At 64.0% G+C, this 15,000-nt stretch overlaps 2 protein-coding genes across 3 annotated transcripts in view; both read left to right on the top strand.

Annotated features, from left to right (window-relative positions):
* The window catches only part of TIAM1 (TIAM Rac1 associated GEF 1), a 131,829-nt gene extending 123,010 nt beyond the window's left edge, over positions 1 to 8,819 (top strand). For both annotated transcript variants that reach the window (XM_084873529.1, XM_084873530.1), the window contains exons 21-27: positions 8 to 126; positions 752 to 860; positions 1,877 to 1,935; positions 2,319 to 2,421; positions 3,977 to 4,064; positions 4,470 to 4,642; positions 6,793 to 8,819. In XM_084873529.1, the coding sequence (XP_084729655.1) occupies positions 8 to 126; positions 752 to 860; positions 1,877 to 1,935; positions 2,319 to 2,421; positions 3,977 to 4,064; positions 4,470 to 4,642; positions 6,793 to 7,295 (1,154 nt within the window). In that variant the 3' untranslated portion in view covers positions 7,296 to 8,819. The remainder of the gene's footprint in view (positions 1 to 7; positions 127 to 751; positions 861 to 1,876; positions 1,936 to 2,318; positions 2,422 to 3,976; positions 4,065 to 4,469; positions 4,643 to 6,792) is intronic.
* Positions 8,820 to 14,029: 5,210 nt separating this feature from the next.
* Positions 14,030 to 15,000, top strand: part of GRIK1 (glutamate ionotropic receptor kainate type subunit 1) — a gene marked incomplete at both ends in the record, with an annotated part of 35,379 nt that continues 34,408 nt past the window's right edge. The window contains 2 exon segments of the mRNA XM_084873833.1: positions 14,030 to 14,172; positions 14,241 to 14,368. Coding sequence (XP_084729959.1) covers positions 14,030 to 14,172; positions 14,241 to 14,368 — 271 coding nt within the window.

Here is a 15,000-nt window from a genome sequence, read left to right as displayed (position 1 = left end):
CTCCCAGTGGCCATCAAGACCATGAACAAGGTGGCCAGCCACATCAACGAGATGCAGAAGATCCACGAGGAGTTCGGGGCCGTGTTCGACCAGCTGATCGCGGAGCAGACGGGCGAGAAGAAGGAGGTGAGGCCCCCGGGCACCCGGCCACCGCAGGGCCGTGGGCGTGGAACAGCCGTGGCCGGGTCGGTGTCGCTGGTGGCCTCTGCCCCGTCCCACTGCAGTGCGTTTTCCCGCAGCCGCTGGACTCCTAGGAGAGGGGCGTGTGGACGCCTGTGGACGGGGCCTGGGTGTGGCGTGTGTGTTTGTGGGGGGGTGGGGGGGACTCCGCCCTCGCAGCCTGGCTCGTTCTAAACGCATCAGCCTCCTCGGGGTTCGGACTGCCTGCTCGGAGCGGGTCAGCGGTGGCTGTGGAAGGGTTCACACCTCCTGGAGGAGGGCAGGGAGGACACAGACAGACACACCTGGAGGGGCCGGGAGCCCTGGGCTGTCCCTCCGTGTGCCCTGCCTTCCCCCTGTCACCCCGAGCTACAGTTTCTGTGGGCAGGTCTGCCTCTGGGGAGTCCCAGAGCTGGTCTGCGTCTCTCTTCCGCTCTGTTCCTGAGGCTCCTGAGACACGTGGGTGGAGGGAGAGCGAGCTGCGTGTTTGGAGACAGTGTTTCCGTGACGTAGACGTGGCGCCGCCGCCGGGCGTGTGCCGGGCAGCTGGTGCATCTGTGGCCCCGCCGTGAGCTGCGTGTCTGGTCCGCAGGTGGCCGACCTGAGCATGGGGGACCTGCTGCTGCACACCACCGTCACCTGGCCCAACCCGCCCGCCTCGCTGGGCAAGTGGAAGAAGGAGCCGGAGCTGGCCGCCTTCGGTGAGGGGGCGAGGGGGGGCGGTGTGAGTTGGAGAGAGGGTTGGGGTGGGTAAGGCTTAAGTTTCAAAATATGACCCTCTCTTTGCAAGGTGCCGTTTATGAAACAAAGTCAGGCCCCGACCGGTTTGGCTCAGTGGATAGAGTAGGGGTGTCGAACTCAATCAGAGAAGGGGCCAAAATCTAAAATCCAGCCTAAATCGCGGGCCGAATGGTTTACTGAACAGTCATAAACTGACAATGTCATAAACTGACAGCGGAGTGCAGTGATGACAGCGCGGTGCGGGCCATATTGCAAGGCCTGGCGGGCTGGATTTGGCCCGCGGGCCTTGTGTTTGACACATGTGCAGTCCCGTCTGGCCTGCGGACTGAAGGGTCCCAGGTTCGATTCCAGTCAAGGGCATGTGCCTTGGTTGCAGGCACATCCCCAGTGGTTGGTGTGTGTGCAGGAGGCAGCTGTTCGGTTTCTCTCTCGTCGATGTTTCTGACTCTTTATCCTGATCCCTTCCTTTCTGTAAAAAATCAATAAAATATATTTAAAATAATAATAATAATAATAATAATAATAATAATGCAGTTGCTAAGGCGACTCACACTTGTGCCTCATGCCCTTGACCAGAATCGAACCTGGGACCCTTGAGTCCTCAGGCTGATGCTCTACCCACTGAGCCACACCGGTTAGGCTATTATTAAAGACGTTTGCATCCTCCAGCTGCCCCCTAGTCCGCCCGTTGTTGCCAAACACGGCGTCAGCTCGTTAGGGAACGGAGCCCCGTTAGAACACCCTGCTTCCCGGAGCTGCCGCCGGCGCCGGGCCTCCCATCCCCTGGGCCCCCGTCGGGTTTGCCTCCGGGGGGCTTTGACTCGGGGGCCTTTGAGGGTCTAAGACTGAGGATGAGCGAAGGGGGGGGGGTGCCTGGGACCTCACCGTCCTCCTCACCATCGTGCTCGCCACCGCGAGGAGGAAGCTGACAGGACGCCCCCGCCCGCCGTAACCCCTTCCTGCATGTTCTTTCCAGTCTTCAAGACGGCCGTGGTCCTCGTGTACAAGGACGGCTCCAAGCAGAAGAGGAGGCTCGTAAGGAGCGGTCCCCCCTCCCCTGGGCTGTCGGGCTCCTCCCCTCTGCTGCTCGTGGCTGCCTCGCGAGTGGGGCCGGCCCTTTGCTCGGTGGGACCCCCTGGGACTTGCTCACGGCCCCTCTTTCTTTGTATTTAACGATGCTGAGGGCTCAGGGCAGTGCCCGCCTGCGTGGTCTGAGCCTCCCACACTGTCCCTCTGTTCCTGTCGGGGTCCCCGCCCTCCTCGGTGCTGGGTCCTGGCCCCTGACGTGCTGGCAGACGTGTTTGAGCCGAGCACACAGTCAGGCCCCTCGCTCTGCGGGGGTCGATGGGGCCGGTGAGGCCGGTGTCTGGAGGGGGCGGTCCGGCCGGGGCCGGTTCTCAGCGCCGCCCCTCCTGCAGGTCGGCTCCCACCGGCTCTCCATCTACGAGGAGTGGGACCCCTTCCGGTTCCGGCACATGATCCCCACGGAGGCGCTGCAGCTGCGGGCCGTGGCCAGTGCAGGTACACGCGCCCCGCCCCGCCGCCCCAGTCTCTCCACAGCCTCTGACTGCCCGCCATGGCCGACCCCGTGAGGGGGTGCGGGCCCGAGTGAGCGGGTGTGGGCCCGAGTGAGGGGGTGCGGGCCCGAGTGAGCGGGTGCGGGCCCGAGTGAGCGGTGCCAGGCCTCAGGGTGGGTCCGAGGCGTCAGTGTCAGGGACCCTCCCGGAGGAGCACTGAGCCCAGGAGCAGTGGGTCCACGGGAACACCTCACGTGCCTCTTACCCGGGACCCCGAACGGAGGCCCACAGCACAGAAAGGCCGTGGGGTTCGGAGCGGGGAGTTGGGGGGGGGGGGTTGAAGGTGGAAGAGAAAAAAACAAAAAATAGGGAAAAAAAAGGTCATGGAATGTATTTCCCCCAACACACACACACACACACACACACACACACTGCATGCACACACACACCACACAGGCACACACGCGCACACACTCTCCCTCGGTGTTGGCGTGCAGGCTGTGGGCCGGTCCTTTCTCTGCGATCAGGCTCTCCGTGTGGGGAGCAGCCAGTGCGCTCACTGAGGCAGGGCCTTCCGCCGGTGGGGTGGCAGCGGCCGGTGGGCTCTGCCTCCGGCCGCCGGGGCGTAACCTGAGGCCATGGCTCTCCTGGCACACCCTCGAGGAGCACTGTGGGGACGATCCTCATACAGCACCCCTCGTCCGGTCCTGGGGAACCTCGGTGACCCCCCCAAACTGAGCTGGAGGCAGCTCCTCCCGCAGCCGTGCGTGGGCGTGGAGTGCGCTCGCACGGCCGGGCACAGGGGCTTGGGTGTTAGCCTTCCAGCTCACAGGGTTCCCCTCGGGCCTCGGGCCCTTTCACTGTGAAGCTGAGTGATGCCTGGGTTTTCGGGAGCCGGACGCAGGGGTCTGCAGCAGCTGCATGATGCGCTCAGCTCCGGGCACCCCGTGCTGGCGCCGTCCTACCTGTCGGTGTGGGCTGTGAATCACCGGCGGCGGGTTTCCTGGTGCCGATGGACCGAGGCCGGTGGTCACGGCCAGCGGCAGGCCTCGCGGCCAGGGCGTGGCTGTCACAGAGAAGGAAATGCATCCGCACTGCCTTTGGGAGACAAAGCCTTCTTGTGATCGGACACTCCGTCCTCGCCCTCTTTTTCTCCTTCCGTCAAGATAGAAGCTTTTTTAGAAAAGGTTTTAATTGATTTCAGAGGAGGAGGTGGAGGGAGAGAGGGAACGGCAGCTGGCTGCTCCTGCACGTTCCTGACGGGTCGAACCCGGGACTTTGGTGCGGGTTTTCTCTCAGCCACTGAGCCACGCCAGTGGGCAGAGCTGTTTTATTTGGTGGCGTAATGAAGCCAGCCGCATGCCCTCGCCATGAAGGCCACGCCAGTGGGTGTGAGAATGGGAGCGTGGGCAGTCTCAGCCCTCACTGGGCTGCTGGCTCGGGCCCGGCCGGGGTGAGCCCTGTGTCTCCGCTGCTCGGTTCTGTCAGTCGCTGGCCCAGCTGGAAAGTGTGGGTGAAGGCGCCCACGGACACGCCCTCACCCACTCTTGACCCTCCAGATGCGGACGCCGACACCGCGTGCGAGATCGTCCACGTCAAGTCCGAGTCAGAGGGGAGGCCGGAGCGCGTGTTCCACCTGTGCTGCGGGTGAGCACCTGTGTGCGCGGGTGGGGGTGTGGCATCACCGCGCAGGGGCGTGGCATGGGCGTGGCCAGGGGTGGGGCGTGGCATGGGTGTGTCTGTTGCTCAGGGGGCGGGGTGTGGGTGTGGCTGTGCAGATTGGAGGGCAGAGTGGGTGTGGCTGTGTTGCTCAGGGGGTGGGGCATGGGTGTGGCCATGCAGATCAGAGGATGGGGTGGGTGTGGCTGAGCTGCTCAGATGGGGAGCGGGAGCCGCCGCCCCCCCCCCCCCCCCCCCCCCCCCCCCCCCCGGCAAACAGCTGGGCTGGGCCTGGGGCTGGAGGCGCCTCCCTCACCCCGGTCCTCAGGGGTTGGTTTGGGCTCCTGTGACCTCTCCTGATCACTGTCCCCTAACACGGTGCCCTCCCCACAGCTCCCCCAAGAGCCGCAAGGACCTGCTGAAGGCCGTGCACTCCGTCCTGCGGGACAAGCACCGGCGGCAGCTGCTCAAGGCCGAGAGCCTGCCCTCATCCCAGCAGTACGTCCCCTTCGGAGGCCGGCGGCTGTGCGCGCTCAAGGGGGCCCGGCCCGCCATGAGCAGGGCAGGTACTGTGGGCTCGCCGCCCGCCCGGGCCCCGCCACCCCTGTGCCACCGCGCAGCCGAGGCAGCCGCCGTCCTCGTGGGCGACACGTAGCCGTGGCCGTAGCTGTGGCCGTGGCCGTGGCCTGGGGCCGGTGCCACGGGTCCCGGGTGAGGGCCTCACCTGCCGGTCAGAGCTGCGCTGGCTCCTCTTGCCCCCGGGCTCCCCGTCCCTCCCTGGCTGCCCAGCCTCTTCACCCGCGGACGCCCTCCGGTGGAGGCGGCGGCCTGCGGGTGGGGCCCCCGCTTTGCATGGCACCAGCTTTGGAGCGGAAGCACCCCCTGGGGACGTGGCGGCTCTGTGACCCGTGCAGAGGCGGCCGTGTGGAGCCCGGTGCCCGCCCGCCCCGCGCCTCTGCCTGTGCCCGCCGCTGTGTCTGCAGCCGGTGCCATGCGGGCCCCTGAGCTGCTGCTGGAGCGGGTGCGGGTGAACGGGCCGAGCACAGGCGCCATCAGAGTGAGCGCTGTGGGCGATAGGGCCTCTGAGCCGCAGGCGGATGGTCTGGGTGGGAAGGTGTTTCCCTGACATCGGGGTGCTCACACTGGGTCACCCCTTTGGCCCCCTGAGTGTGGCTCTCCCACAAAATGCCACGGCCTGGGCCAGTCTCTGTTGAGGAAGTGGCGTTAGAAGAAGTTTAAGTTTAAAAAATGTGGCTCTCCAAAGAAATGTCAGTCGTTGTTCTGTTGGTATTTGGCTCTGGTGACGAATGCGTTTGCCGACCACTGGGCTAGGAGATGTAGAAAAGGCGCTTGAGTGGTCAGCACAGACCGCTGGTCAGCATTAACCGTGGCCACAGGAAGTACCGGCCAGAGCGCCTCCCCGGCCCCCGGGCCTCCCCAGCCCCGGCAGCTGGCGGTCACGAGTCCTGGTTAAGGAGAGGGACTCCCGCTCCCTCAGGCATGGCCCCGGGCCCAGGGGCCCCTCCCCCTCGGTCCTGTCTGTGGTTACTGATTCAGTGACCACGGCGCTCCGTGTGGCCAGCCCCCGTCAGACATCTCTGTTCTTCCCACTGCGTCCCCGGGAAACTTCCACTCAGGCCCGCGGGGGGACCGTGCACGTTCAGTCTCACCCTCCGGAGCTGGTGTTTTCCTGTGCTTTCATGACCACACATCTATCCGCCTGTCACCCATCAGCTCACTGTGTGAACACGTTTCTAAGACTCAGACGCGGCACCCTGCGCCCCTGCACACTCCGCACACGGTCACGGGCGGCGTCCTGTCGCCAGTATTGAGGGGGCCTCTCCGTGGCGGGCCCGCGGGTAACGGGAGCGGAGTGGCTGCTGCTCCCAGTGGAGGCAGCAGGTGCTTTTTCTGTCTTTCCTTTTCCCCTGGAACTGGTTTCCATCCCCCTGCTGGCTGGACCACGTGGGGAGGATACCGGAAGCACGGCCAAAAGCTGGGCGATGCTGGTGCAGCAGCCCCATCTCACCAGGAGGGGGCAGCAGCGTCCTCATGTCTGTCTCGTGTGCGTGTGTGCGTGTATGTGTGCTTTGGCTTGATTGATTGGGTGGCGTCTTCTGTTTGTCTATCTGAATGGTCCCCAGAGGGGGGTGGGTGCAGGCCCCAGAAGGGGGTGGGTGCTCTAGGGTGAGCACAGAGACTAACGGTGTCCCTGTTGTAGCTCGGCCCATCCCCTGTCCGGGCGGCCCTCCTTCTCGTCGTTCCGGCCCCGGTGTTTCCATGGCGCTGCCTGGGGGACATGGCTGACGCGGGACACGGTCGGGGGGACCCTTAGCCTCGCAGGGCACAGGGCTCCTCGGAGGCAGCGCCCTCAGCACACGGAGCTCGGGGTCCCTCCCCGCTGGCTCTGCGCGAGGAGGCGTGCCCTCCACCCACTGCTGTCCCCGGACCGGGACCGAGCCCCCCAGAGGCCAGATAACTGGACCGAGCCCCCCAGAGGCCAGAGAGCGGGACTGAACCCCCCAGAGGCCAGAGAGCGGGGCCGAGCCCCCCGGAGGCCAGAGAGCGGGGCCGGCCCGCAGCCCTCCCCCGTGTCTGGGGCCGCCGTCTGAGTGCGGCGGGCACCTGTGCCCTGCCTGCTGGGCGCCGGGAGAGGGTGCCCTGCCCCCATTCCTGGGCCCCGCGGTAAGGCGTGTCTGTCTCTTGTGCCGAGCAGTGTCCGCGCCCAGCCGGTCACTGGGCAGGAGGAGGCGGCGCCTGGCCCGCAACAGGTTCACCGTGGACGCGGACGCGGTGCCCGGCAGCCCCGAGCGGCCGCCCGGCGCGGACACGGACCGATGGGTGGAGGAGCAGTTCGACCTGGCGCCCTACGAGGAGCCGGAGGAGCCGGAGGACCTGCCGGAGACGGACATCCTCAGCGATGACGACGGCGACGCCGAGGCCCCGGGCGCCGGGGCGGGCCTGGCGGGGCGGCTGCAGGCGGCCTCCCTGGGCCCGCGGGGCCGGCTCCGGGGCCGGGACCAGGACCGGGACCAGGACCCGGACCGGGACCGCGGCGGCCCGGACGGCCACGCGGCGCGCATGGCGCAGCTCAGGAAGCAGGCGGCCCTGCCGGGCGGCGGCCCCGAGCCCGCGGGCCCCGAGCCCGCGGGCCCCGAGGTGGTCTGGGTGCGGCGGGAGGAGCTGGCCGCGCCCGGGGCGCTGAGCACGGAGATCTGAGGTCCGGAGCGCGTAGATCCCTGGCCCCACCCGCCCTCCTGGCCCCTGGGCGGGCTGTCCCCGGGCGGGCTGTCCCCGGGCGGGCTGCCCCCAGGCCGGGGTGCCCCCAGGACGGGGTGCCCCCGGGCGGCTCTGGCACACACAGCGCTGGCGGCTGACTGTGCGCGGAGCCGCGTGCCCCGGTCACCCCGGGTCACCCCGACACCTGACTGCATTGCTCCTCCCTCCCAACCACGGACTCCAATCGGGCGGGAGAGTGGAGTGGGAGCTTCCGGCCGGAAACCAGGAAACCAGACCGGCTGCATGCCCCCCGCCGTGAGGGGTCCCGGGCGCGTCCTATGAGCCATTGTCCCTCCCGGGGGCCAGGCCGGAAGGTCTGGTTTTGCAGAGAATTCCTTATAAAGATGCCAAACTCTGAGAGAGCCACGTGTCACTTGAAGAAATAGATGCTATTTTTTGTATTTTGCCTGCGAGGCAGGAGCGGAACGCGAGTGGCAGTGGGTGCTCTTGCAGAGAGAGCGGGGGGGGGGAGGGGCTCTGTGCTTCCATGTGCGAGGCCCGCGGGTGCCCGCCCCGAGGGCTGGTGTGCGTGTTTGCTGGGCCCCACAGGACACCCCGGGGCAGCCCGGGTGTCTGCTGCAGGGAGGAGGGGTTGCCATGGTGACCGTGGGCTGTCCATCAGAGTTACATCTTCATCCCCAGAGTGCCCGCCCTTCCCCACCACCCGCAGCCTCACCTCTTCCCAAAACACGTCTGTGTGACGCGTTCTTCATGCCAACAAAACAGGGTAAACACGCCAAGCACCAACCCTCTATCTACACCGGTTTCCACGTAGGGCCAACACAAGTTAAAGCACTTTCGATTTATTATTTTTTTTAAAGAAAAGGTTTATAGCTTTCCCCTGCCCCCCTTTCACAATGCCCACTTCCTAAGAGGGGTTTAAATAATATAAAAACTTTCTTTTTTGGGGGGGATATCTATTTGGTGTTTGACACATCAGTAGGTACTGTAAAGGCCTGCCTTTTATAGCCGCCCCCGGGCTCCCTTTTATACAGATCCCGTGACTTTATATTTGCAGACTAGAGAGCTCGGCTCGCTCGCTCGCGCCCGCCTGCTTCTGCTCCCCGCCGGCCGCCGGGCTCCCCGGGCTTCCCGCTTGGTCTCTGGAACCTTCTGACCCTCGTGGCTTCTTGCTCTGTCTTCTGATTTCCTGAAAACGCTGTGGCTCTGCCCCTCGTGTCTCCGCACTGTCCACGCCGTCCCTGGGGTGTGTGGGACGAAGGGGGCCAGGCTGCTGTGGCCACTTGGGGCCCCGGGCAGCGGGTCCGCGGAGAGCAGAGGGGAGGGGGTGTGTGCAGGGGCGCCGTGTCGCGTGTACATAGGTCATGACGTGTCCATGTCCAAAGTTCTTATATATTTCTTTTATAAGCGGAAAGAAGGTCTATTTTTGTGCTTTTAGGTCTATGAATGGAATGATGTAAATGCCTGTCAGTCCAACAATAAAATGATTGAGAAGCGTCTGGACAGCCTTGTGCCTTTTTGGGAGTCGTCAGCGGGCAGAGCACAGGAGAAGGTTCTGGAATGCTTCTCCTGCCACTAAAGAATACAGTCCCCAAAGGAGAGCTGAGCTGGTAGAAGCTTTTTATGAAAAACTAGAGGCCTGGTGCACGGAAATTTGTGCCGGGGGAGGGGAGCCGTCAGCCCAGCCTGCCCCCTCTCACAGTCCGGGAGCCCTCAGGGGATGTCCTACTGACGGCTTAGGCCTCCCTAAGCCTCGGTCTGGCCTCCCCCTGCAGGAGGTGACCTGCTGATCAGGCGAAGGTGCTGCCCATCACCCTGCTGCTGCTGCCACTGCCGGCCGCTGCAGCTGCCAAGGTGTTTTCATCAACACGAGTCCAGTCCCTTCACCACGAAAAAATGACAAACTTTTGGCATTTTCAAGATGTGTCTTTCAAAGGATATGACATTTCTTTCTTTTTTTTATTTTTTATCCTCACCTGAGGATATGTTCCCATTGATTTTTAGAGAGCATGGAAGAGAGGGGGAAAGACAGAAGCATCAGTGTGAGAGGGACACTTTGGTTGGTTGCCTCCTGCATGAGCCCTGACCTGTGCCCCGGCCAGGGAGGAGTCTGCAACCTAGGTACATGCCCTTGACCAGAATAGAACCCAGACGCTGTGGTCGGCAGGCCGAGGCTCTATCCACTGAGCCAGACCGGCTAGGGCAGGATATGACATTTCTTAGCCCTGCAGCAGCGGACCTTCGTTTTTCCTCTAGGAGTGAGGTGGAAAAACCCTAGACCACCTCCTTGGATCCTTATTACCCAAGTCACCAAGAACACTGCGAGAGGCAGCGTACAGGGAGCTCAGCCAGTGAGCGGCCAGGAAAGGGGTTTCCTCGGCAGCACACACACAGGCGGGACGCTGGCACCCCGGGCTGGCAGCCCCTCCTCCGGGCTGTGCCGTCCAGGCTTCCTCACCGCGCACGGCCTTCTCCTGAGCGGTCGTGACGTCAGGGCGTTCCAGACAATTTGCATATTACCTCTTTACATATACATATATATTTTACATGTATTTTTTTATTGAGGCACAAATGACATGTTAGGGTCAGGTGAGCAGCACACGACTGGGTGTTTGTAGGACGGGAAGGGGTCCCTGCAGTAGTTAGCCTCCCTCGCCGGACGCGGCTCTAGAACCCGCCTTCCTGTGACGGGACAGTGAGGGTCCGGGCTCCCGGCTGCGTTCACATGTTCAACACCAGCGTGGCCACGCCCGCACACGGAGGTCACGGCTGCGGCTGTGCTGAGCCCCTCAGGCCCACTCTGTTCTCGGTCCATGAGTGAGAGAATCATCGACCAGCTGCCTCCTGCACACTCCCTATTGGGGATGTGCCCACAACCAAGGTACATGCCCTTGAACCCGGGACCTTTCAGTCCGCAGGCCGATGCTCTATCCACTGAGCCAAACTGGCTTTGGCTCTTCTTGTTTTTTAAAAAACATATTTTATTGATTCTAGAGAGGAAGGGAGAGGGAGAGGGAGAGATGGAAACATCCATGATGAGAGAGAATCAGGGATCGGCTGCCTCCTGCACGTCCCCCGATTGAGATTGAGCCTGCGACCCGGGCCTGTGCCCTGACCGTAACCTCCCGGTTCACAGGTCCACGCTCAGCCAATCAGCCACACCACCGCTTGTTCTGTGTTTTAGATTCCATGAATTAAATCATATGGATTTATCTCTCTGTAAGTGGAGCTGGAAGTTTTAACGAAAACAAACAAACAAGAGGTATTACGGCTGCTCAGCATCCTGGTCCACTGACGGGGAGACGAGGCAGACGGCACAGATGAGGGTCTGTCCCGGGCTCTGCACCGGGGACTGTCTCCTGCCCCTCCCCCCCGGTGGCCAAGGGTGCAGAGCCGGGGCTGCCCTGTGGGGGGGCTCTGAGCCCAGGCTCTGCCTCCACACGTGGTCCCTGGGGTCCTGTCTCCTGGATCTTCCACAGAATCACACCCAGCAAAGGCGGGTGCAGCCCGGCTCTCTTCCCAGGCCGGCCGCTTCCACATCCCCTTCTCCTTCCCCTTCCCCTTCCGCTTCCGCAGCCCCCTAAAGGCCTTACAGTCCCAGTTCACTCGCCCACACTTGCCTCCCGGGGACCCGGTTCCCCAGACCAGCAGATGCTTCCGGAAGTGGGGGAGGGCTGGCCGCTGTTGGGCCATTTGCTCCCTCTGGTTCGTGGGCTCACGGTGCTTCAGCCTCAGATCCCGGCTGGAAAGACATCCAGAGCACCACGCCCCATCACACATACCCATGCACATACACGCAGGTGCATGCACACACTCATGCATGTACATGCAAACACGCACAAACACCCATGCATGCACACGCACACCCATGCACACACTGAACCTGTGGTTTCACAGGACCCTGCGGTACAGGGGCAGGCCCAGGTGTGAGAGGCGTTGCTTGCTGGGGGCCTGATGGGGAGCCGCCCCCCTTTGTTCTGAGGGCGTCCAGGCCCCACGGGCCCCCGCCTGGCGGGATGGCCCCACGGTCCCGGGGTCCGGGAGGCTCGGGCAGTGGGGCTCTTCCTGTCCCGTCACTGAGCCCCGCTGGAGGGACCTCGCTCCGACCGGAACGCCGTTCACGCTGACCTTTCCCTCCGGCTCTGGCCGGCCCCGGGGCTGCAGGACACCCGCCCGCTGTCCACGCACCGCTGTCCACTGTGCTGGTTGGGCGGCCCTCAGGTCTCACTGTGACACCCACCGTCCAGGCCGCTCACTGCTCTAACGTGACCCCCCACCCCCTCCTCCAGGAGGCGTCTGTGCAGGAGGAGGGACCGGAGGGTCCAGAGCCGAGCAGGAGGGGCCCCGTGGCCGAGGGTGCGTTCCTGTCCTTGGCGCCTGAGGCGGTGACAGGAACCTCCCAGCCGGTCCCTGGGCCCGTTGTCCTGCCCCCCCCCCCCAGGGGGCCGTGTATGTAACCGTCACGGAGCCACAGGGGTTCACTCTGCTCTGGTCCAAACCACGAAGCTCCCCCAGCCCGTGGCCCCTCCGTGGTCCCCAACCTCGTTTGGCCACGCCCCCCAGCATCTCCAAAATCTGACACCCCCCCCCCCCTGCCATGACCCAGGATCCTGGTTAAAAAAGTGACCCCTGTTCACTGGGAGGAGGCCTGGAAGGCCGTGAACTGGTCTACACAAGCCCCCAAAGAGTCCAGCAGCCACGGAAGAGGAAAATAAAACGGGTGCCAGGCCACCTGCCCCGCGTGGGCACAGGGCTGGCTCCGACAGGAGCCCTGACAGTCCTCAGTGCCTGCCAGCCGGAGTCACAGCTGGGCCGGAGGTCAGCACCTGTGGGCCCTCCACCCTGGGCCCACCCCTGGGCCCGCCCCCTGGCCCCTCCCCCTGGGCACCTCCGCCTGGCCCCCTCCCCCTGGCCCCTCCCCCATACCCCTCCCCCTGACACCTCCCCCTGGGCCCTCCCCCTGGCCCCCCCTGCCCCCTCCCCCTGGGCCCTCCCCTGGGCCCTCCCCTGGCTCCTCCACCTGGGCCCTCCCCCTGGGCCCTTCCCCCATGCACCTCCCCCTGGGCCCCTCCCCCTAACCCCTCCCCCTGGACACTTCCCCCTGGGCCCTCCCCCTGGCCCCCCTGCCCCCTCCCCCTGGGCCCTCCCCTGGGCCCTCCCCTGGCTCCTCACCCTGGCCCCTCCCCCTGGGCCCCTCCCCCTGGACACCTCCCCCTTGGCCCCTCCCCTGGCCCCTCCCCCCTGGGCCCCTCCCCCTGGGCACGGCACCCTGGGGAACCTTCCCCTGGGCATCCAGGTGAGAACACGGGGTTGAGCTCCCTTAGAACACTCGCCTCCCAGGTGGGCCTCCGGGCTAAGGGGCCCCTGACCGCCCTGGCCCGCCCCCGCGTGGCCGGGAGAGGAAGTGCGGGCGCAGCGCGGGGCTCTGCCTCCGGGTGGAGCAGAGGCTGCTGAGCTGGAGGAGCGCCTGCACTTCCCCCCGTGGCCAGCAGGGGCCGCTCTCGCACCGCCTACATTTTGGGGCCAAAGCGGACTCAGCCTCCCTCCGGCCAAAGATGATGGCTTTTCTCCTTTTATTATATTTTTATTTTTTTTAATTAAAATTTCCCCCCGCTTTTCTCCCTTTATAAAGAAGGTTCCTTCCAGGGGTCCCACCCGAGTCCCAGCGTCTCTTTCCTGCACCTCCGTCCCCCGGTGACTCAGAGGCGGGTCCATGTGCTCTAACAGGACAGTCAACCAGCAAAGCCCGTTGTGACGATGAAAAGGAATCGATCAGACATTTCCTTACAGTTTCCTCGGCGTGGACAGCGGCGGCAGCCTCCGGAGACGCTGCCCGCAGGGGCCTCGCCGCCCGGGGCTGGGAGGCCCGATGGCATGTCCGGGCGCCTGGGCTGTAGGGCCGGGCTCCGGGGGAGCAGGGAGACAGCACCCCTTTAACCAGCACCTGCCGCCCCCCGGACTCAGCGGTCCCTGCGGCTGTGGGGCCGGAGCTGGTCTCAGGCCTCGTGTCCGGCCGCAGAGGGCCAGGCCGTCCGGATGCCACTGGGGTTCCTCCTGCCTCTGGGCTTTGAGGACCGTGACCAACTCCGACCTCCCCCGCACCGGCGTTGGTCAGGGACAGGCCAGGGGACGGCGGGTCTTGCAGAAGAAAGAGGTTTGTTGTCGGGACTGCTCACCCCGCAGTGAGTGGTGGGGGACCAGCCGCCCGGCCCCCAGGCCCCACAGCGCGGGCACAGCTGCCAACCACGCAGACGCGGCTCTGCCTCAGGAAGGCCCCCGGAAGTCTGGGCCTTGGGTTGGGGGAGCGGGGGGCGGGGCGGGGGGGTGGACGGTGAGATGCTGGGCTGGTCGCCTGTGAAAACGAGGCAGCTGTGCTCACACGTGAGGTCAGTGGGGGCGCGGACGGCCATCGCGGCAGGAATCCTGGTGTTCCTGGGGAAGGGGGAGGAGGAGGCAGGAGGGGGGAGGCTGGGGGGAGGAGACGGGAGGGGCGTTCCGAAAGATGGGGAGCAGCCTGGGCCACAGGGGGGTTGACAGCCCTGGCGATGGGTCCCGGATGCCCAGGTGCCGGCCTATTTCTTTCTTCTTTTTAAAGACATTTGTATTGATGTCAGAGAGGGAGGGCGAGGGGGAGAGAGAGAAACATCAGTGATGAGAGGGATCACCGATCAGCTGCCTCCTGCATGCCCCCTACTGGAGATGTGCCCGCAACCATGCCCTCACGCAGCCAGCTCCCAGCCACTGTGTCCATGTCCATGTCCGTGTCTGTGTCCGTGTCCGTGTCCATGTCTGTCCATGTCCGTGTCCATGTTCGTGTCCTGTCCGTGTCCATGTCCGTGTCCATGTCCGTGTCCGTGTCCGTGTCCCTGTCCGTGTCCGTGTCCGTGTCCGTGTCTGTGTCCGTGTTCGTGTCCGTGTCCGTAGCCGCGGGAGCAGTCCCGGGGGCAGCTCTGTGGGCATCGTGCTGTCCAGGAACGCAGACACCGCCGTCGCTCCCCCGCCGTCCCAGCTGCTCCCTCCCCCAGGCTCTGCCAGAGGATTTTGGAAAAAATGTGCGAAGTCACCCCCACACAGTGATTCCGATGAGAGTGTTTAACCTGCAGGTTAATTTACAGGAACCTCCTGATGTGATCTATAAACACGGTGGTTCCCACTTAATTAGAACCGCTGTGAAGGCTTTTCTCACCCGAGGGCATCTTCCCTATTGGTTTTTCTTTTTTTTAGAGAGAGTGGAAGGGAGGGAGGGAAGCTGGGGAGGGGGAGGGAGAGAGGGAGAGAGAGAGAGATCGGTTGGTTGCCTCCTGCATGCATCCCCCTGCGGCCAGGAGAACACATGCCCTTGACCGGGATTGAACCCTTGACCCTTCAGTGCACAGGCCAATGCTCTAATCACTGAGCCACACTGGCCAGGGCAGAACTTTTGTGAAGTTAAAAAAAAAAAAGTTAATATATTGATAAAGGTTTTATACATGTTTTGCTAATTGTATTTCTGGGAACACACACACACACACACACACGCACACACACATGCACACAAGCACACACGCACATGCACAGGCATGCACACACTCGCTACGATTGCCCGTTGAGCAGCCTCCTTTGGAAAGCCTGGGTGGGGCGTTTTCCTTCCTCCTCTAAGCGGCAGGCTTTCTTGCTCTTGTTGGTCAGTGGACGTTTAGGTGTT

This window comes from Pipistrellus hanaki (genome assembly GCF_964339955.1).
Source record: "Pipistrellus hanaki genome assembly, chromosome: 2".
NCBI lineage: Eukaryota > Metazoa > Chordata > Mammalia > Chiroptera > Vespertilionidae > Pipistrellus > Pipistrellus hanaki.
Note: the sequence above shows the minus strand (reverse complement) of the source record. Positions and strands in the feature narration are given on the sequence as shown.